Source organism: Alligator sinensis, unplaced genomic scaffold (genome assembly GCF_000455745.1).
Source record: "Alligator sinensis unplaced genomic scaffold, ASM45574v1 scaffold1779_1, whole genome shotgun sequence".
Taxonomy (NCBI): Eukaryota; Metazoa; Chordata; order Crocodylia; family Alligatoridae; genus Alligator; species Alligator sinensis.
The window spans coordinates 259,525-280,699 of record NW_005843117.1 but is presented as its reverse complement, the minus strand read 5'-3'; the positions used below and the strand labels follow the sequence as shown (position 1 = coordinate 280,699).

General features: G+C 45.2%; 1 protein-coding gene across 1 annotated transcript in view; it reads left to right on the top strand.

The window, feature by feature from the left end:
• SLC4A10 (solute carrier family 4 member 10) overlaps nt 1-19,126 on the top strand; it is an 85,801-nt gene extending 66,675 nt beyond the window's left edge. Inside the window, exons 17-19 of the mRNA XM_006037453.2 lie at nt 3,057-3,124; nt 3,981-4,097; nt 17,521-19,126. Of these exons, the coding sequence (XP_006037515.1) occupies nt 3,057-3,124; nt 3,981-4,097; nt 17,521-17,587 (252 nt within the window). The 3' untranslated portion in view covers nt 17,588-19,126. The remainder of the gene's footprint in view (nt 1-3,056; nt 3,125-3,980; nt 4,098-17,520) is intronic.
• Nucleotides 19,127-21,175: the final 2,049 nt, after the last annotated feature.

Genomic DNA, 21,175 nt, shown 5'->3' with positions numbered 1-21,175 from the left:
CAGATCTCCCCTGGAAACCATTTCAGAGTTAATTGGGTATATTGTTCTGAGGTGTGAATGAGCAAAACACACTTTTTATGCTACAAAGAAAATTTAAAGATGGGAACTTTTTTTTTTTAATGTAATGGGAAAATTGCTAAGGAAGAGATTTCAGTTAAATTTCCTCTTTTTGAAAAATCATACTGGCCTTTAGTAACTAGTTTGACATTCTAAATATGCACCAGGAGAGTCAGCTGTTAGGCGGTGCGAGGCTTTGGTCGCTGATTCAATTTGGCAGAGGTTCGGCCCAATTTGTTGGCCAAATCTCCAAATCCGAATTGAATCAGGAGAGCCTTTAATCTCTCTGAATTGAATTGGAATGCTCTGAATCAATTCGGAGAGATTCGGAAAGATTCGACAATTTGGACATAAACACAGCTTTAAATGTCTTTTCTACATACCTCAAGGTACCAGGTGACTCATGAATGCTGAGATGGTGGAGCATCGCACAGGAGCGCAGGGGGTGGTCCCCAGTGCATTCAGCAGCAGACCTGGATGTGAACCAGAAGCACTTCTGGTCCACTTCTGGGTCCGCCAGGGAGTACGTGGGGATCCCCCCCACAGCTTGGTGACTGGTGCCTTCTGGGTCTGGGGAGGCACCCAGGGTCCCCCCACAGCTGATCGCTGGGTGCAGGGGCGGGGGCCCTGGCGCACTAGGTGGCGGACCTGGAAGTGGACCAGAAGTACTTCCAGTCCACTTCTGGGTTCACAGCCGAGCATGTAAGGGGGCCCCCCCACACTCCTGTGGGACACACCATCTGCCTCAGCATTGCAGCATTCATAAGCCGTGCCTGGTACCTTGAGGTATGTAGAAAAAACATTTAAAGCTGTGTCTATGGCCAAATTGCTGATTCTTTGAATCAGGATCAAATCTTCAGATTCAAATTTGGCCAAATCGAATCAGGGACAGTGATCTGAATCAACTGAATACACCCCATTTTGCAAACCCCTATAAGCTATGCCCCTGGTGTGATGTCAGAGTGCCTGCCAGCCATTGACTGGCCTCTCTATTTAGGAGCGTTAGTATTGATCAATCTCAATCCTTCCAAATTGGTAGGAGACCATCTAATAGATTTTATAGATTCTCTGGGTCATTTAATTTTCTTATAAATTTGTCATCAGCTCATCTTAAGTGCAGAGGAGCTTGGATTTGTCAGGTACCTTAGAGATTCTGCAGTTTCTACATGTCAGGGGCTGCATGGGGCTGCATATTTTATAGCAGCTTTCAAATACCTGAAGGTGGGTTTGAAAGAGGATGGAGCTTCACTGTTCTCAGTGGTGGCAGATGTCAGAACAAGGAGCAATGTTCTCAAGTTGCAGCAAGGGAAGTCTAGGTTAAATATTAGGAAGAAGTTTCTAACTAGGAGGTTAGTAAAACAGTGAAACAGGTTACCCAGAAGGTCCATCCTTGGAGGTTTTCAAAACATGGTTGAACAAAGCTTTGGCTGGGATGATCTAGTTGGAGATGGTCCTGCTTTGAACAGGGGGTTTGACTAGATGACCTCCAGAGGTCCCTTCCAACCCTAATTTTCTATGATTCTATGATTTTAACTAGGTCTTAGAATAAAGTTGTTCCTTTAGAATATTGAGTTAAAGCTGGCAAAATTAAGCCTAGGACTTGTTGGGGTGCATGGAACTGGAGCTCTGAAGGGGAGCAAGGCTAGAAGCTATCAAAAGTGGCTCTTCATAGATTTCATAGACATTAGGGCTGGAAGGGACCTCGGAAGATCATCGAGTCCAGCTCCCTGCCCAAAGGGCAGGAAGTCAGCTGGGGTCATAGGATCCCAGCAAGATAAGCATCCAGTTTGCTCTTGAAGGTGTTCAATGTAGGCGCTTGAGCCACCTCCGGTGGCAGGCTGTTTCAGACCTTGGGGGCTCGGACAGTAAAGAAATTCTTCCTTATGTCCAGCCTGAAACGGTCTTGTAGTAGTTTATGACCGTTCGACCTAGTTGTCATCCCTTGGGGTGCTCTGGTGAACAAACGTTCCCCCAGATACTGGTGGTCACCCCGATAAACTTATAGGTGGCCATCAGATCACCCCTGAGCCTGCGCTTTTCCAGGCTAAAGAGCCCCAGGGCTCTCAGCCTGTCATTGTAGGGTCTGCTTCCCTGACCTCTGATCATGCGCGTGGCTCTTCTCTGGACTCTCTCAAGCTTCTCCACATCCTTTTTGAATTGTGGAGCCCAAAACTGGACGCAGTATTCCGGCTGCGGCCTCACCAAGGCCGAGTACAAGGGGAGAATGACGTCCTGGGATTTGCTTGAGAAGCATCTATGGATGCAAGCCAGCGTTTTGGTCGCTTTACTAGCCGCAGCATTGCATTGCAGGCTCATGTTCATCTTGTGGTCAATGATGACCCCCACGTCTCTTTTTTCCATAGTGCTAGCCAGCATAGCACTGCTGAGCCTATAAGGATGCTGCGGGTTTTTCTCTTACTTTCCTCCTCTTGCTGTTGTCAGAGGGAAGGGTGAGGTTGGGGGTGGGGGACAGAATAGCACTTTTTCTCCCTGAAGTTAAATGTTTCATAAACTTCTGCAAACAAGTGACCTAAAGGTCTTAATGTATGACTCTTTCCATTTTGCACCCCCTTTACTATTCATGGGTGCCTTTGCATGTCCCAGGTGAAAATTTTCTCATTCAGTAAACATGTGCTTGCAAACCTAAGTTAGGCATTGGTTGATTTTATAATGCACTGCATAGTGCAACCAAACAGCCACTCTTACTTAGTATTTATAACTAAAATATATAGATATATATGTACTTGTACATATTTATTGTATATACATGTGTGTGTGTGTAGCATAAAGTGGAGAATTATTCTTTAAATACATTTTCTTTATTGTAGATGTTTCATTTTGAAAGGTTTACAGCAAAAGGAATTACAATAATATACTCATTTAAAGAACTTCAAGAAATATTAAATAATTAAAGATAAGAAAATAGTGATTTGTAAGATATGCATATTTCAGCATTCAAAATATTGTTTAGTTTCTCACATCTAAATTCATCTTCCTAGGAAGAACAAAGTATGTTAGCAATGGAAGATGAGGGAACAGTTCAGTTACCATTAGAAGGACATTACAGGTAAAATATATATTTGTTTTTTATTACTTTGCAAACATCAGCAGAGCACCAAGCAATGAAATAAAACTTTATCTGGGCACCATACATCGTTCCTCAGTCTTTTGTGACATACACTCCCTATCCTTTTACAGTGGTTTTAAAATACTACAGCATGCACTTGAATGTGGTAGAATATGGTCTAGACTATGGGTTTCCAACGTGTGGCTGCCAAATGTGGCTCCTGAGCCCCTTTGCTTCAGCCTCTCACCCATGCTTGCCTCTTTGACATGGCTCTTCAGGGGCAAAACTTTGGGAATCCCTAGTCTAGAGTAATGGCATCTAAACACTGGTCCACAGCCCCCTGGTGCTTCATGAAGCCATAATTGGTGGTCCATGGATCATATTCCCCATCCCTTTTCAAATCAATTTTGAACATAGAGATGCATGTTGTTCCAAAACAAATTTTGAGTTGACAATAGGCCCACGTAGAAAATTGATCAGGGCGTTAGGAGCCAGGAAGTCCTTGGCTTTAGTTCTAGCTGCGTCATTGGCAAGCTGGGTAACTTCTTTGTTCCTCATTTTCCCCATCTCTATAGTGGTTATGACATCTGTTTACCTTACTAAGATGATCTAGAGTGTTTTTCATGTTTTTAGAGTGTATAAGGAGTAAAGCATAAAATAAGTGCTATGGAATGTTTAAGTATTATAGAATGTTTGCTAATACTGATCTCCTCATGATCCTCAGTTTTAACATCAGTTATTATATTGTATAAATGTATTGTCATCACTAATGGCCAAGCACTTTTGCATGGTGTCTTAGATTATGAGTTTGATCACACGGTGTTATATTGAGTATTCATGGTGTTTTCCTGTCTAGAGATGATCCATCTGTAATAAACATTTCTGATGAAATGGCAAAAACTGCTGTGTGGAAGACCCTGCTGATATCTTCAGAGAATGCAAAGGATAAGGAGTCAAGCTTTCCCTCTAAAAGGTTTTAAATTTTAGTCATCAATATATTAAGCCTTGTGTACTGGTGCAAAGTAAAAATTTGATCTTTAACTGAAAAATTAGGGAATAGAAAACATCTTTAGCTAAAGGTAAGATTTGAAGAATTATTTATTTGAAAATGTCTAATTAAATATTCTGAGCTGCAGTAATACACTATCCCAAATAGTTGCTTGTTAGGGGATGCTACAATGGAAAAATACATGCTTCAGCATTCCTGATACCTGTGTAGCAAACCATAGTCACATAACAATTGGAAACAGTGCAGCATCTGTTCTAGTTCTGTTTTGAAATAAAAATATGATCATTAATATGATGGAAATCTTCACAGTCAAATGCAATTAGAACTAACATGAGTTATATGTTTACATATAGAGCAGAATATAGCCCCTAAAATCACAGCAAAAATATAATTTATTCAATATATTTCCATTTATTTAAAACTCACATTTAGAACAGGTAAACATTTTCCCCATTTAGCATGAAGTTTAAAGTATCCAAGTTTATTGAAAAATGAAGAAAGGTTTATTTTTGTCAATGCCATAAAATACTAATATGAATAATTATGAAATATGTGCAGCATTACTATAACAAATATCTACCTCTGTTTCCATAAGTTTTAAATTAACGTTATTTTCTACTTAATTGTCTCATATTACATTTCTATCATAAGCTCCCCTTCCTAATCACCCTAGAAGCTGATTCCCCAAAGGTAAGGCCCTATCCCTCAACCTACTTCTTGATTGCGTATTCCTATATTAAGTGGTGTCTTCTGGGAACCCAGCTGACTCTACCATATGTAATTTTTGGGGAGACAAAATGAATGGAAAATTAAGCAATCAGTGTTACAGTGTTTCTGCTAAAATCATATTATTTTGTGACAGTTGATATTACAAGCTGTGTCTTGGAATATTTTTTTAAATGTCTCCATATTCAAAGTTTTTAAAGAATACACTAAATTTACCCTTGGTGTACATGTTTTTCTTTCCTGTATTAGTCTTTTATATTTTAATTTAAAAAAAAAAATCTGAAATTTCTAAATCCTGAATTCAGCTTCAAACAACTTGAAATATCCACATTTTTATTCCTACGGCAAAAGATGAGGTAAGGGAATAAAACAGAGTTAGTTGTGGTCCTAATTTTTGTCACCCCAAAATAGCATGCCGCTTCTTCAGTGTCATTCCTGTCCATAAACAGCATAAACAAGATGAACGGTATGAATGGTTAATGACCAAATAGTTTTCATCTCCAGCTCCCTTGTGTGTTTCATTTTAATACTAAGTTATTATCAAATATACTCATAGTGGAGACTGTGTTCTGTCTCCCACTTTCCGTGTAGGCTCAGAAGGCCCTAATCACTATTAAACTTCTGGGGCCCCTCTGAACATGAGCAAAAGGCATAGTTTGGCTGTTCAGGAGAAAACTCCCTACCCGTTTGCAGTTGTGCCTGCCAGATTGTGAAGGGTTGGAGAAGAAGCAGGGGTGGTCCCCTGACCAGAATTCCAATTTCAGGTATGGACAGACTGAAATTTCAGTGACTACAGTCTTGAGAGTAGATTCTTTTACCCTCCATTTCTAGAGCAAGCCTCATTCACTTGAATTGCATGTAGGGATCCGGAGTTTGGCTCATAATAAAAAAAAATCTGTTTATCTACACTTTTAAAAATAAGCAATTGTGTGTGTGTGTATGTGTGTGCATGTGCGTGCATGCATGTCTCTCAATACATATATATAACAATAAAAAAGAATAGTCATTTCAAAATTATATGAGCCACATTCTCTGCTGGTATATAATGGTGTATTTGGTAACATGGAGCAGGTAACTCGGGAGATAATTTAACCTTGGGATTCTAGTAAATGAGAAATTTAGTGTGTCTTGATATTTGTTAGTACTCTTTTTACTTAACCTAAAATTTAGAGTTTGTTTGTGATGTTCTTACTCATGAGATTTAAATTATGTAAGAACTAATGGGTTCTGTTAGTTCAGTTGGTTACAGTGTGGTCCTAATAACAGCAAGGTTGCCTCCCTGGTTGGACTAGATGACCTCTTGAGATCCCTTCCAGTCTTACTTCTCTATGGCTAAGTACAGACAGTCAAAAAGCCTGAGGCTGAATTGACTCAGTCTTTCCAGGTTAGTTTAAACTGCAGACATTAAACTGAGAAACAAGTGGACAGACTTTCACTTTTGATTCAGGAAAAGCATCCATATGCCTCAGACCAGAAGCCAGGGGCCACTTGAGCATGGCTTTTGGCACATAGACAGTATGGGTAGTGTGTTTACTTCCCCTTCCTGCTGCCCCCGAGGTCTCTGGGATTTGCAGTCCAGAATAATATGAGTAGGACTCTGCAGGGTTGCTCATCACTTTCTCTTTCTACTTCCAGGTACCTCTGGGATTTGTAGTCTACAGTTGCAGCCAGCAGTAAATTTCTAGCAGGGCAGGGCAGCTCTGTACTCGGGAAGGGAAGTTTAAACCCCTTCCCTAGCCCCAGACTCCAGGTAGGGTTTGCCAAGGGGGTGGGGGGCAGTCCCTGCCTCCCCCTACCCCACTCCCCAGTGCTGGAAAGCAGGCTGGGATGCTGGGGGACTGTGATTTAACTTGAATCAGAAAGGGGTCTGGGACAGAAGTTTCATAAACCAGTTTGATGCAAATCGGTTAAGTTGATACTACATTACGCCAGGTTTATCCTAAATCAGTGTCAGACAGCTTGCTCTGTAGCAACTGGGTAGGCAGATGCACAGGCAGAGCTGCACTGTGCAGACCAGCTCATTCCCTCCAGTACTTTCATGCCCTCAGGGCTAGGAGGAGGCACTATGGGGATAGTTTCCAGCATGTGAGACCTTGCAGAAACAACCTCAGTAGCAGGAGCTGCCCTTGCTTCCTGCAGTTCAGGTCAGGGGCTGGGAGGGGGCAAACAGGGGAAAAAGCAGGGCACAGCAGGGCCTTCCTTCCCCATCTTTAAGTGGCAGTAGCTAGATCAGAAATTCTCAGCTTTTTTAGCCTCAAGCCCTGCCCCCCAAATCTTTTCTTAATTTAGATCTATCTCAGTGATTGTCAACTGGGATACTATGAAATTCAGAAAAGTGTGCTGCCAATTATAATTCAGAAAAAGTCTGGCCCAAAATCAAAATTTTGGGAGATCCCAGCCTAGGGTCATGTCCAGTTTCTATACATCTGTTTCTGCCATGAATTTATCAAGATTCATATTGAAACTGCTTAGATTCCTTGTCTTACTACCTTATTTGGAAGGCTGTTCCAAACTTTATACCTATAAGGTCAGAAACCTAATGTCCTGTTTAAACTTATTCATGGCCAGCTGGTATCTACTTGATTTCTTTATCTTTCTAGGTACTTAACTCCTGAATCATCCTCTCTAAAGCCTTCATTTTTTATGGCTAAATGAATCTCTTCTCTCCAGTCACAGAGTTTCCATTCCTTCCTCATCCTAGTTACCCTTCTGTCCATCTGTTTTCACTTTTAATCCATTTTTTCAGAACTAGATGGGCAGAACTATACATAATATTCTAAATGAAGTAATAGGTGTCTCATATGATGATACTAACACTTCCTTCTGCTAAAAATACCCACCTAATTGATCCTAGGATTTCATCACACCAAAGAACTTAGTAAAGGAGACCTTTTCTTGTAGGCAATTTATTGAGGAGCTAAAATCCACTCAATGTTAGCTGTCAGATGAGATGCATCATTGGCACTATTTTTATTGACTTGTCTACACAGGGAGATTAGCATACAGTAGATGCGTCTACACCAGATGTTACTGCGCAGTTGCTTAATTTACTGCGCAATAATAGTTTCATAGTTTCATAGTGGGTAGGGTTGGAAGGGACCTGAGCAGATCATCAAGTCCGACCCCCTGCCATGGCAGGAAAAAGTACTGGGGTCAAACAACTCTAGCAAGGTGTTCATCTAACCTCCTATTAAAGACCCCCAGGGTAGGAGCCAGCACCACTTCGCTTGGAAGTTGGTTCCAGGTCCTAGCTGCCCTGACAGTGAAGTAGTGCCTCCTAAAATCTAGCCTGAATCTACCCTCTACCAGCTTGTGACCGTTATTTCTAGTCACTCCTGGTAGTGCTCGGGGGAACAGGGACTCCTCAATGCCTGCTGGTCCCCTCTGACTAGTTTGTAACAGGCCACTAGATCCCCCCTCAGCCTTCTCTTGTGGAGACTGAACAGGTTCAGGTCCCTTAGCCTCTCCTTGTAGGGTCTGCCCTGCTGCTCCCTGATCATGCGGGTGGCCCTCCTCTGAACCCTCTCAATGCTGTCCACATCCCTTCTGAAGTGCGGCACTCAGAACTGGACACAGTACTCCAACTGCGGCCTGACCAGTGTCACATAGAGGGGGAGGATCACCTCCTTGGACCTGCTCGAGATGCATCTGTGGATGCATGACAAGGTACGGTTGGCTTTCCTGACCGCGTCCCCACACTGTCGGCCCATGTTCATTTTGGCATCAATAATGACTCCAAGATCCTTTTCTGCCTCTGCACTGACGAGAAGGGAGTTCCCCAGCCTGTAGGTATGCTGCTGGTTCTTCCTCCCCAGGTGCAGCACCTTGCACTTGTCAGTGTTGAAACCCATCCTGTTCTCATCTGCTCACCCTTGTAACCTGTCTAGGTCCAATTGCAGCCTATTCCTCCCTTCTAGCGTGCCCACATCCCCCCACATCTTAGTGTCATCAGCAAATTTGAATAGGGTGCTTTTTACCCCCTTGTCCAAGTCACTGATGAAGATGAACAGTGCAGGTCCGAGGACCGAGCCTTGGGGGACCCCACTGCCCACATCCCTCCAGGTCGAAAATGACCCATCCACCACAACTCTCTGGGTGCGACTCTCCAGCCAGTTAGCAACCCATTTGACTGTGTAGGTGTCAACACCACAGTCCCCTAGTTTTTTAATGAGAATGGGGTGAGAGAGCATCTACATGTGTGCATGAGCATCTACACATATGCAATCTTACTTCACAGTAAATTCCCTTAATTGTGCTTAAATTTGCTACCCACAAATACCCAAATGCAGGTAGCAAATTTAAGTGTGATTAGTTACTGCGCAGTAGCTCATGTGTAGACATGACCAGGCAGCAAGTTTGGTGCTGGGTCTGCCCAGCCACTATGGCTAGCCACAGGGCTCCTGGCTGGGAGCCTGTCCTGCTCTAGGGCTGGGTTGCATCACTGGCAGCCCCTGTCTGCAGGCTATAAAAGCCAGCAACCATAATCTGCCCTGCCTCCCGTCACCCCAGCAGTGCTGCTGAGCCAGTGGCTGCAGCCTCTGGTCAGGCCTGTCAGCCCCCAGGGCCACCTGTAGCCAGCTCAGTGCAGCAGGGCCAGCACCACCTCCATGCTGCACACCCCCAGAAGCCTGCCCTGTGACTACAAGTGTTGCGGGGCATAACCTCAGCCATGTCTCCCAGTCCTGTGCCATGCCCCTGTGCTGAGTACTGCTGGCAGCTGCCCAGAGCCAGCAACAGCGTGACAGCCTCCCAGGGGTTCAGAGAGCTGGTGTGGGACCCACCATGTCCTCCTGATCCTCCAAGTCCAGGTCTATCCCCGCCTGCATGTGCACACCCATGCCATCCACCCAGGGCCCCAGTTGGAGCCAGGAGGAGGTTGATGACCTCATGGTGTTCTGGGGCAACATGGAGGTGCAGAGGCAATTTAAGTGGGGTGGGTGCTTTAATGCCCACATTTATGAGGCCCTGTCAGGCGGGATGTGGGAACGATGGTACTCCCAGTTGGCATGGAAATGCCGCATCAAGGTCAAGGCCTTGCAGGCAGTGGGTGGCCATGACCAACCACAATTGTCGGTCCAGTTGTGCATGCAAGACCATGTCCTTTATGTGACAACTAACCTGTATTTTGGCACCCTAGGACATAGGGTGCAGCCATGCGATTTACACCAGCATGGGCCCCTGAGCCCCCATCCCGTCCTGACCCCTCTGGTGACACATCACCAGAGGAGGGACCCTCAGGTGTTGAGCAACCTGACCAGCTCCCCTGCTGCTTAATCCACTGGCAACTTGGGGAGCCCTGGCCAGTGGCTGCCTTGCCCACTGCATTGCTCCAGACCTTGCCACAAGAAATGTCTGGCCATGACACCGCTGGCTGTCAGCAGTACCAGCTCTTTCCTGGGGGAGGCCCCAGGCCAGGCACCAGTGTGCCGCACACTGCAGGCTGAGGATAGTGGGCATAGCTGGATGCCATCACTAATGTGGAGAACTGCATCGAGTCACCAGCTTCACCACCCCGACACATGGTAGGCCATGCACTGGCAGGAGGGCCCTCCCCCATCCCTGCCTCTGGCCCTAGCCCCTGCTCCTGCCCTTGCCCCTTCTCCCTACCTGGCCCACTGGCACTCCCCTGGCCCTGGGTTCCCTATTACAGCACACAGAGAGGAGGGACACAGTGCAAAACTTTATTATGCAGCCTGTGCCCCCACAGCTGGGCAGCCAGGGGCCTCTCACACCAGTGCCAGTGACAGTGTCTTTCTCAGCAGCGGAGGTGGGGCAGGAATATGTAGCACTACCACAGGTAACTCTCCAGGTGGTGAAGGAGGTAGCGGAGCAGTCCAGGCTTCCCCCCACACTGTCGTAGCTCGTGGTCCTGTACCAGGTGCACAGGTTCTCCTGAGGTACCATGAGGATCAGCAGCAGGAGAGCATAGTGGGTTGGGCACCCCTCAGCCTGCACAAACAGCTCATTGCACACCAGCCAGGGCATGCACAGCAGGGGCATACTCAGGGCAGTATGGGGGGGGGGGAGGGCAGCCCCAAGGCACCTCCTACAGGGAGGGTGGTGGCGTAGCCAGCTCTTCATCCCAGTTGTCTGGGAGCCTCATGCAACCCAATCCCAGGCACTGTGGGCTGGGTGGCCTGCAGGGTGGGGTGGGGAATGGGGTCTGGAGCCACAGCAGCAGGTGCTGCCAGCAGCCCAGCCTGTCCTGCCCTGGGAAGGGGGTGTGGAAGGCAGGCTGCCTGTGCCCAAAACCCAGTGGGCCACCAGCCCCAGGGGAGCAAGCAGGGATAAGGAGCTTGGCAGGTGGCCACCTGGGCCTAGGCCTGACCATCTGACTTACCATGGTCCCTGGGCACCCATGCATGGCTGGCTCCTGATCTGAGGCACAGCCCCTGGTGCAGAGCATCTTATCTCTAAAATGTTAGAAACTCTCATAAAAGGCTTTTGTCCTCTGGCTCTGCAGGCCCAGCATCTGGACATGGGCCCCAGTGGGGATGCCAGGTTGGGTATATCGCCACGGAGCGTCAGGGCCCTCTGGATGTGCAGGAGGTGCCAGAGGCGCACCCAAGACTGGACCCTCCTCTTCCACCAGCTGGTGGAGGTGGTTGTGGAAAGGAAGGCAGATGCACAGGCCTGGCAGGCAGAGGACCTGGCCCACCAGGAGAGGTGGTGCCAGGAGGACATTGCCCAGGAGACCACCCAGGAGGCATGGGACTGGGTGGAGAACAAGTACTGGGCCAAGCTCTTGGCCCTGGAGCAGGAGCACCTGCAGATCCTGAAGGCCCCAAATAACATCCTGCGCCAGGCTGTGGAGGCCAAGGACGATGATCACCAGACCCCAGACATCGTCCTGGTTCTGGCGGTCTTGTGCATGCCCGACACTGCCCAACCCTCAGCCCCCCCACCAGTCCCCCACAGGCCCCCTGGCAGCCACCCGCCACCCTCCAGCAGGCCCCCACCATGGTTGCTGTGGCTGGCATCGTCCCTCCCCGGGCACCCCCCCGCCACCCTCCAGCAGGCCCTCACCATGGTTGCTGTGGCTGCCATGTTCCCTGGACCCACAAGGGCACAGCCTGAGGCCAGGGTGCTGGCTGCCTGACCCCAGGCTCTGCCCCCTAGGTGCTCCTATCCCACGGTTCCCCATTCTGGGACACAAAAACCTAGACTCTTGTAAATAGTTTTGAAACTAAGAGGGTTTTTTATTGTAAGTGGGTGGGGAGGGTGGTGAAGGGGCTCTGTGTATTGGTGAGGGAGTAGGGCTGTGTGTGTTAGAGAGGAAGAGGGGAGGGAGCTCTATGTTGAGTGGGAAGTGGGGAAGGATGGGAGGGTATACTGTGATAGGAATAAAGATTTCTTGTTTGGATCAAGAGGCCTGGCATGTGTGTAGTGCTGGGGGTGGGCAGGGAGTAGGGGGTCTGTAGGTGGTGGAGCAGGAGGGCTAAAAGGGGTGCACCAGAAGGTGGTCCACCAGAGCCTCCCACATCTGAGGCCCTGCCCTTCAGTGGCAGGTGTGTGGCTCACCTGGGGCCTCACCAGGGGGGATCTGCCACTGCCACTGCTGCCGCAGCTCATGCTCCCACTGCCAGGCTGCCTCTGCACACCATGCCTCTTCTGCCCAGGCCTCACGGAACACCTCTCCCCAAGCCTTGCAGATATTGTGTAGTACACAGGCAACGATGACCTGGGGTAGGTTGTTCTTGGCCATTTCGAGGCAGGCAGTGATGGAGTGCCAGCAGCCAATTAAGGTGGCCAAAGGCACAGTGGACCAGGGCATGGGTTTGGCTCAGGCACCAATTAAAGTGGGCCTGCTGGGGATCTAGGTTGCCACTGTAGGACCTCATCAGCTAGGGAAGGAGCGGGTAGGCAGAGTCTCCAGTGAGCACGGTTGGGACGATGGCGCCCAGCTGCAGGTCTGCCACTCTGGTGTGAAGTGTCTGCTCTCCATCAGCATGGCCATCTGGAGTTTTGGAGCATGTGGGTGTCATATGTACTGCCTGCTCAGCTGGCACTGATATGTGAACATTCTTTAGTGGTCTACAATGGCTTGCAGGACCACAGAGTAGAATCCCCTGCAGCTATAATAGGGGTGGTCTCCATGGGGCAGGCAGGTCACTGGGACGTGGGTACCATCTAGGGCCCCAATACACTGGGGTAACCCTGCCACTACTTCTTGGGGCTCATAGACATGGAAGACAGTGTCTGCCAGTACATCTTGAATGGCACCGCACACCTCCAGGACAGCCTTCTCAGTGATGGCCTTGCCTGTGCAAAACAACTGCCCCACCTACTGCTGGCTGGCAGTTGTGGCCAGCTTGAGCAGTGCCAGGGCCAGGTGGATGTCAGTGGAGAGTGCCAGGCACATTCTAGTATCCTGGCACTCCAGGCAGTGCCAGAGCTAGTGAAGCAGGTCTGTGAAGGTGGCCTGGGTCATCCAAAAGCCATTGATCCACTGTTCATGATCCCAGTTCTGCTGCCCCAGGTGCTGCCACCAGTGCTGGCTGGCATGGCGGGCCCAGAAGCAGTGGGGCTGGAGGCCCAGGAGGGTGATGGTAGCTCTGGCAGTGGCCTCCTGGAGCCTCTCATCAGCATTGCGGCTGGCAGCAGCTGCACAGCAGTGGGGACTCTGGGGGGGCATGCGGCAGGTGGGCAGGTGTTGCTGCATGTGGGGGAGCTGGCTGGGGTGAAATGGCCATAGGCCAGGCAACAGTTGGCACGGTGGGCCAGCAGGGCAACTCAAGTGGCTAGCAGGATCAGAGGACCCTGTTCCTCACTACCAGAGCCAGGGGTTGGGACAGCTGTAGTGCAGGCAAGCAGAGGGGGCGCAAATACAGCTGCCATGTGCTTCTTCTGTGCATGGCACACTGTTCCTCTGTGCACACAAACTGGCTGCCCAGAGAGCACAGAGCGGGGCTGGGTTTTAGAGATGGCTGCCAGGTGCCAGCAGCTGGGGCTGGAGCCCAACGCTCCCTCCGGTGGCCACAGGGGCACATGGCAAGGCTGAAGGGACCTGGCAGCAGATTTTCTGCCAGGTCCCTGCACATGTAGATTAGACATCCGTAAGAACTACTTCACAGTTAGGGCGGCTAGGATCTAGAACCAACTTCCAAGGGAAGTGGTGCTGGCTCCTACTCTGGGGGTCTTTAAGAAGCGGCTCGATGCCTACCTGGCTGGGGTCACTTGAGCCCAGTTTCTCTCCTGCCCAGGCAGGGGGTCGGACTTGAAGATCTACAAGGTCTCTTCCGACCCTACTTCTATGATTCTATATAGACACCTAGCCAAAATTGCTTACTGCGCAGTAAATCTAGTCATGGCTAAATGTACGTGTAGACACGCCAAGTCAGCTAAAGTGTGAATTGACAACATACTGGCTATTCTGCAGTAACTCCCCAGGTGACCAGTATAATTGTGCCTGAAGCTTGAGAGTGTGTGTTCTGCCCCACCCTTTTTTGTGGTGGTGGTGGTGGGAGGCCTTGGGGTAAGCATTACCAAGGGCATCCTCTGTTGCTCCTGTTGAAGGGGTAAAGATAGGTAGGGCCACAAGGAGGGTAAGCCAGAGGGAGTGTGGTTAAGTGAGAGGGGGACAGTCTTGGAAAGGAGGGCTCCTTATTTCTGCCCTCTACTATTGACTGAGGACATAAAACATAAATCCTGAGCAAGTGCTCTAGCCACTTATGGAGGAGGATCATTTTGCTGCCATGTAGATGTCTAGCTGCCAGGACAAAAAACCAAAAACAACTCCCCTCCCCCCAATAAGATGCATATGCCTTAGGCAGTCAATAGGAAGTTGGAATCTGAGCACGCAGAATCTTGACATGAGATAAAATTTCCCGTTGGAGCAATTGGGAAGCCACAAACCTCAGGCATGATGATCTAGTTCTGGAGGCATCTAAGGGTAAAGTTACATATTACACATATATCAGTGGTTTTCGACCTCTGGTCTGCAAACCCCTGGGGGGGGGGGGGGTTGTTTAACGGCTCTGTCTACGGGGCCAGCTGTCTACAGGCTATGTCTAAGGGGTCCATGAAAGATGACTATGATCAATAAAAAGTATGTGAATGCCCACACTTAAAATTCAAAGGGGTCTGCACCTCCATTCAAAATTTTTTAGGGGGTCTGCAAATGAAAAAAGGTTGAAAACCAGATTTATTTTTACAAAATGATTGAAAAGAGTCCCTGATATTGTGCAGCACACAGGCTGCAATTATGACCTGGGGGATGTTGTTCTTGGCCATTTCAATTTATTTTTACAAAATGAATGAAAGGAGTGCCACAATCATTAATATAACTGATTTGACCATGCGTTGTAAATTTTGTCTTTCATCCCAGACTAGCACAGGTAACATAAGTAGTGTAATATCTGTTTCATTTCACGGTTGTCTAAACATCTGCACAGTCAAATATCTGTGAAAAAAATCTACTGTGGCCATTGCAAAAATCTTCACTTTACTTGCTGGGTATTTAACTAAGGGCTCTTAAAATGTGAGTGCCTGCACATTAAAGCTCGCTGACTTGTGCTAAGTAAGTGACCTCTGAGCATCTGAAAGTTACGTCGCTTCAGGCAAGGGTTAATGCTGGTCTCTGCTACTTAGCTTGTTTTAGGGTAACTTCAGCCTGCTCCAGAGCTAAAACAAGCAATTTGCAGTCCTCCAACAACCCAGGATGCACCACTCTCAGCTCCCCTCTGCCCCCAAACTAGAGCAGGGGTTGAGCCCAGGTACCCTAGCTCCTGGCCATGCCCCTGCTCGCCAGCCCTCTAGTGGAAAGACAGAGCTATGCAGGCAAGCACCAATATTAACTCTTAACACGCGACTGCTCACAGCACATTCCAACATTTAATACCGTTTAACATTCCACAATTTTGTATGGGCAAAGTGTAACATATAACTCCACCTTAAGTGTTGTCCACTGAAATGCATGGGCAAAATAGTCATCTGAAGGGGTGAAAGCCTGTATACTTGTGATCCACTGGAAGTACTGGAGAAATATTTACTTATACGGATAATGTAGGATGCCTCCCTGATTCTGCTAGTGTATACTAGGACCTTGCCAGCAGCTATGCTTTAAATGCCTAGTGGGTGAAACAGGAGTTAGCCCTAAGCATTCACATAGAAGTTAGTGAAAAGCAGGTAGTCGGTATACATGCATACCCTCACTTATCATGCACTTATTTCCCCATGTAGACATTACTGTGAGGTAATGAGGCAGGCAGGTAACGCCCTATTCTAGACGGGGTGACCAATTCCTAGCTGAAATCAGTACCCTCTCGATGTTTCCAGAAGCACTCCTTGTAGCTGCCATAGCTATAGGGATATATACTGTCAGGAATTCATTAACTTTATCCTTAAAGAGCTGTTTGTATAAGGAAATCTATGCAATTGTGGGCAAATGGTTATGCCCTCAAATTTTAGAGAAACAATTTTGGAGGTTCCTTTGAAAAATTAGTCTCACCTTTTTGTATTTTTAAACTTAGCCTGTTTCATTCTGTTAGGGGATTGTTCCCATGGAGCTCAGTACATTACATATACTTTGCAGGTTGGTATTTCAGAAATATTCCATGAAGTTGGTTGCCAGGCCAGGTTGAAGGTGTATTTGAATCACCTGCACTTCGGAAACAGCTTCAAGTTTTTGCTAATGCAACTAAGGTCCACAGCAATTCTCTTTGTATATAATGTGACTTTTTTTGGTGCAAGTGTTCATAAAAACAGGACTCTCGGCAGAGAGAAGAATATAAGCTTCCAAATATTGTATACTGCTTTCTCAAGGCAAATCATCTCTATTTTCTAGTAAAATAATGCCAGAATTTGAGTCCAAGCTGTGAAAGGTTGTTCTTGTTACTGTTTTGCCAAAATCCAACTTGTGCATGGCTGGGATATACCGTTTAAAATCTTTTCAAGTATATGCTTAATCAGAGACTTGAAATGAAATAAAAAAAAAAAAAAAAGTCTTGAAACTGGGTTTTTTCTTGAAGAAAGGAAGACTGAGGGGTATGCATGGATAGGGACCTATCAAATTTGAGGGAGCTGCCCCCAATTTTTCAGGCAGAATGTGGAGTTTGGCAGCTATTTCACAAGTAGAAAATGGTGGCCTGCCCCCAACACCTTTGATTGACTGAGGTGGCCCACACAGGCATTGGCTGCTTTTGCAGGCAATGCTGGATTTCATTAATTTCATGAACTCGCAATTTCAGTAGGTCCCTATGCATGGAATAATTATAAATTGGCTTCCACAGCACACCTTCTCATCAGGTAGGATTTCTCATAAATGTAGATTGATGAAGGAGACTGCCCTTTGTAGCAAAGAATTACTGTGACTTCTTGTTTGTGCCATTTTACAAAATGCTGGTATTGTCTCAAAACTGCACCATTATCATTGTTTTAAATAAACATTAACAGTTCTATTTGCCAACAAACTTGGATCAATCTTTGCTTGCATGCTTGCTGATGTGTATGTCTGTGCATTTTCAGTTTATTCTCTTATTTACTAAAATGCTGGTGATGTCTTCTGTGTCATTCAACACAGCAATTTTCACTCTTGCTTCCCACTTTGTGCCATACAGCATGAAAAGTAAATACAAACAGAATCAGTGCTGTTTTTTTTCAGCTAAAACACTAGCAAGCATAATAGCACTATTTTAATAGGTACTCTGTATTTTCCTTTTAGTGCTGAAATCAGAAGAGAGAAGAAAGCTGACTCAGGGAAAGGTGTTGACCGGGAGACTTGTCTATGACTTGTTCTTCAATTTATTTTTACAAAATGAATGAAAGGAGTGCCACAATCATTAATATAACTGATTTGACCATGCATTGTAAATTTTGTCTTTCATCCCAGACTAGCACAGGTAATGTGAGTAGTGCAATATTTGTTTCATTTCACGGTTGTCTAAATGTCTACACAGTCAAATATCTGTGTAAAAAAAATCTACTGTAGCCATTGCAAAAATCTTCACTTTACTTGCTGGGTATTGGCCATTTAATCAGTATGGATTTCATGCCATCAATTTAGTAAGCAAAGTTTCTTGCAAATTTTATTTAATTGCTAGTAGGCTTGTACTGTATTTTACTACTTTACCTGTGTGCAAATCCTGAATATCATAATTTCATTCAAGACTAACTTGAAACAGAGACTCAATTCTTTTTTTATTTTTACAACTTAGCTCTAATGATTTAAGGAGACCCAAATTAACAAGTAAGAACCAATTGTAAAGATATTTTTAAAATAATGATTGGCCTGACCCTGCAACCATGAATTAGGATATTCCTCACCCATGGGAGTTGTCCCAGTGAAATCAAGGATTACTCATGTGAATGAGGATTGCAGGATCACATCCTATATTTGTGCAGTTTTCCTTGATTTAATACTGAATATTTAATATTCAATTTTTTACATAAGTGGAACCACAAAGTCATATCCTATATATATGTTCTTGCACCTTGTTTGAAAAATCACATCCGTTGATGTGAAATATTCATACAGTATTTGCTAAAAATGCAAGCTGTGATTACAATATCCAATAATGTACTGTATTAAATGTTGCTGTGGTAGGTCAAACCTGCAGTATAATGTTAATGAACCCATTATTTTATATTAGTGGGAGTTTTGTAGATATAAAGCTTTACCAGAAATATGCAGTTTTTGACCCTTCCAATGGTGATCAGTTATTTCTAGTTTACAACCTAATATACCACCCACAAAATTACACATTAAATTGCATATTTATTCTTCTACTAGCAATCATGTATTTCTCTACTCTAGAGATGAATAATGTATTAGAGACTTAGAGGTGTCCTCCTGTTATTTTTGTTACAGGCAGTTTTCACTCTTCCATTAAATGCATGTTGATTAAAAATAAAGCTCAACATTGCAAATTAAGACATGGCTTAAAGCCATTACAAGTAAGTCTTTCCAGTACATACCAAACAGATTTTGTTATGGACCCGATTCTTACTCAAGCCAAATTTCTGTGTAAACAAGGACTGCAAGATCAGGCTTTCAAAGCATTATTCAGAAGTCACTATTTTTACTTTTTTATTTTTTTAAAGCAAATTTTAAAATGATTAAGGAATTCTAAGTCCTAGGAATGAGGCAACAGTCTTGCAGTCTCTGCAGTAATTAATTTACAGGGCTTTAAGATTTCTTAGTTTTTCCATTATACTAATAATCTCTTCATGGAGCTGACAGGAATGATTTTTTCATAGCCAATGTGGTCAACACATTAAAACATTCCTTTAACTCTGTTTTTACTAATTCAGCCACTGCAGAAAAGACTGTAACTGCATTCTGTTGCAAATAAATAGGCTCACTGTTTTAAGCTCTACTGAGTATTATTAAAGCCCTTTAAAGGTCATTTTTATGGAAATTATATTTAATGGATGCAAAGAAGGATCTACATTTACTAAAACTATTGTTTGTATTTATAAATTTATGAATAAATACAGATGCATTAAGGTATAAATGCTTTGGTTTTGTGTACTTGATACATTGTAACATTCCAATTGTTTTAAAATTAGAATAGAAGTATAATACCAGTTTGTCCCTGGAAGCAGCCTGCTGGTGTTTTAATATGTTGCTGACTTTCTGTTACAGATGATCAAAATGTATTTGAAGTTTCACATGACCAATTCTTAGGATATTAAGAAATCAGTGTATTCAATGGCATTCTGTACTTCTGTTCAGTATTTGAATATTTTTTTACAGTCATTCTGTTCTTGTGTGGATTTTAAAGCTACTTCAATGTTAATCTCAACATTTTGAAACCACACACAATATAATGCAAATGTAGTGTTATATATTTACTTCTAATTTCGTATTCCTGGTCAAAATTACCAAATTTCATGGATGTAATTTATTATAAAAGTTTAAGTAATGTGAACATGTGAATAGACTATTGTGTTTTTCACAAATAAGAGATGTTATGTGGAAATAAATATTTATCCTAACTAATCTTCATTTTTCATTTTTACAAGACATGGATCAAGTGTCTGTAGCATGTGTATTCACATCCTACAGAACAGTGTCGGCTTTGAGTTATATGTTTGAAAGAGTACATCAGGTAGATAGTTGGAAATGTTTCACTTGTTCTCAAAGTCTGAAGATTTGAGGTTAGTGAACATTTGTAATGAATAATTTGACAAGTTTATGTCCCGATTCTGCCAGCTGTTCTGTGCAGGAGGACCTCTATGTCCAGGTAGAATTCCATGACAATATCGACACTCTGGGTGTGCTGGCTAGGTCAAGTCATTTGCTGTGCTTTGTGTTCCTCGTTGGGATTAGTTTGCGTCTAAGTGTTAAACTTGTTTTTTATCCTGGTGGGGGAGGTGTCAGGGCTTCATAATTGTTTTGTCCCAGAAGCAAACCGGGAATCAGGTTGTTCTTCACAATCAGTCTTGTTCCCACTCCCCTGACTTGCTCTTCAGTGAGATAATCTATGCCACAGATAGGCCTGATATATATTAATTCCCATGTCCTCTGCTGGATACATACAGTAGGGTATTTAACAAACTTAGTCTGCTCCTAGTCTCTGCTATGTGCCTCACTGAGGTACAGGAAGGAGCACTGTAGTCCTGTGGAGCAACTGCTCTTTCCATCCTCCCCTTCCATGCTGTTTAGTGAATACTACAGACTTGAAAACCAGCTTAGCACTGCATTCTGTTCAGATTCTGTTGTATGTACTCTCACGCACACAGCTTATTTGTATTATGGTCACTGGCCAAGCTTTACTGTAGGCTGCTTCTGTGGTGCTCCAGTCTCTGCTGGCAAAGACCCAGTGTACAGTGACTGACTGCAGATAAAATTAGACACATAATTAGGTCTGCAGCTCTTAGTAAGTACTTTCCTTTATTCAGTAGGTTGAATTCTTCCTTTTTATAACATTGCCAAGACTGGCTCAGGCAGTGATGCTAATGCTAAACCTATTGGTGATAGCAGGCTTGGAGTCTGGAGGCTCTGACCTTGCTCCATAGGGGCAGGTGGAATGCCTTATCCAGAGTGATGCTTGGCGTGAGTTCCATGTAGCATCCAAATCATTTCTGGTGCCTCCACTTTAGCTAAGCCACACCTCGGGATTCACTCTGCTCTAAGATGAAACCCACTCCCCATGCTGCATCTCCATGCTCGCCTGTCTTACCATTCTGGCTTGTTGTGGTCTTTCTGAGTTCTTTGCAACAGACTGGCACTAAGTATATAGTACAGGAGGAGAATGCAGAGCAATATATGCCTACAGGATATAAAAATATAAGAACTTTTTTATACCATTAATACTGCAGCTTTACACTTCAAATACGTTTTCAGCTAACTCCTATTAGTAACTTGTCAGATA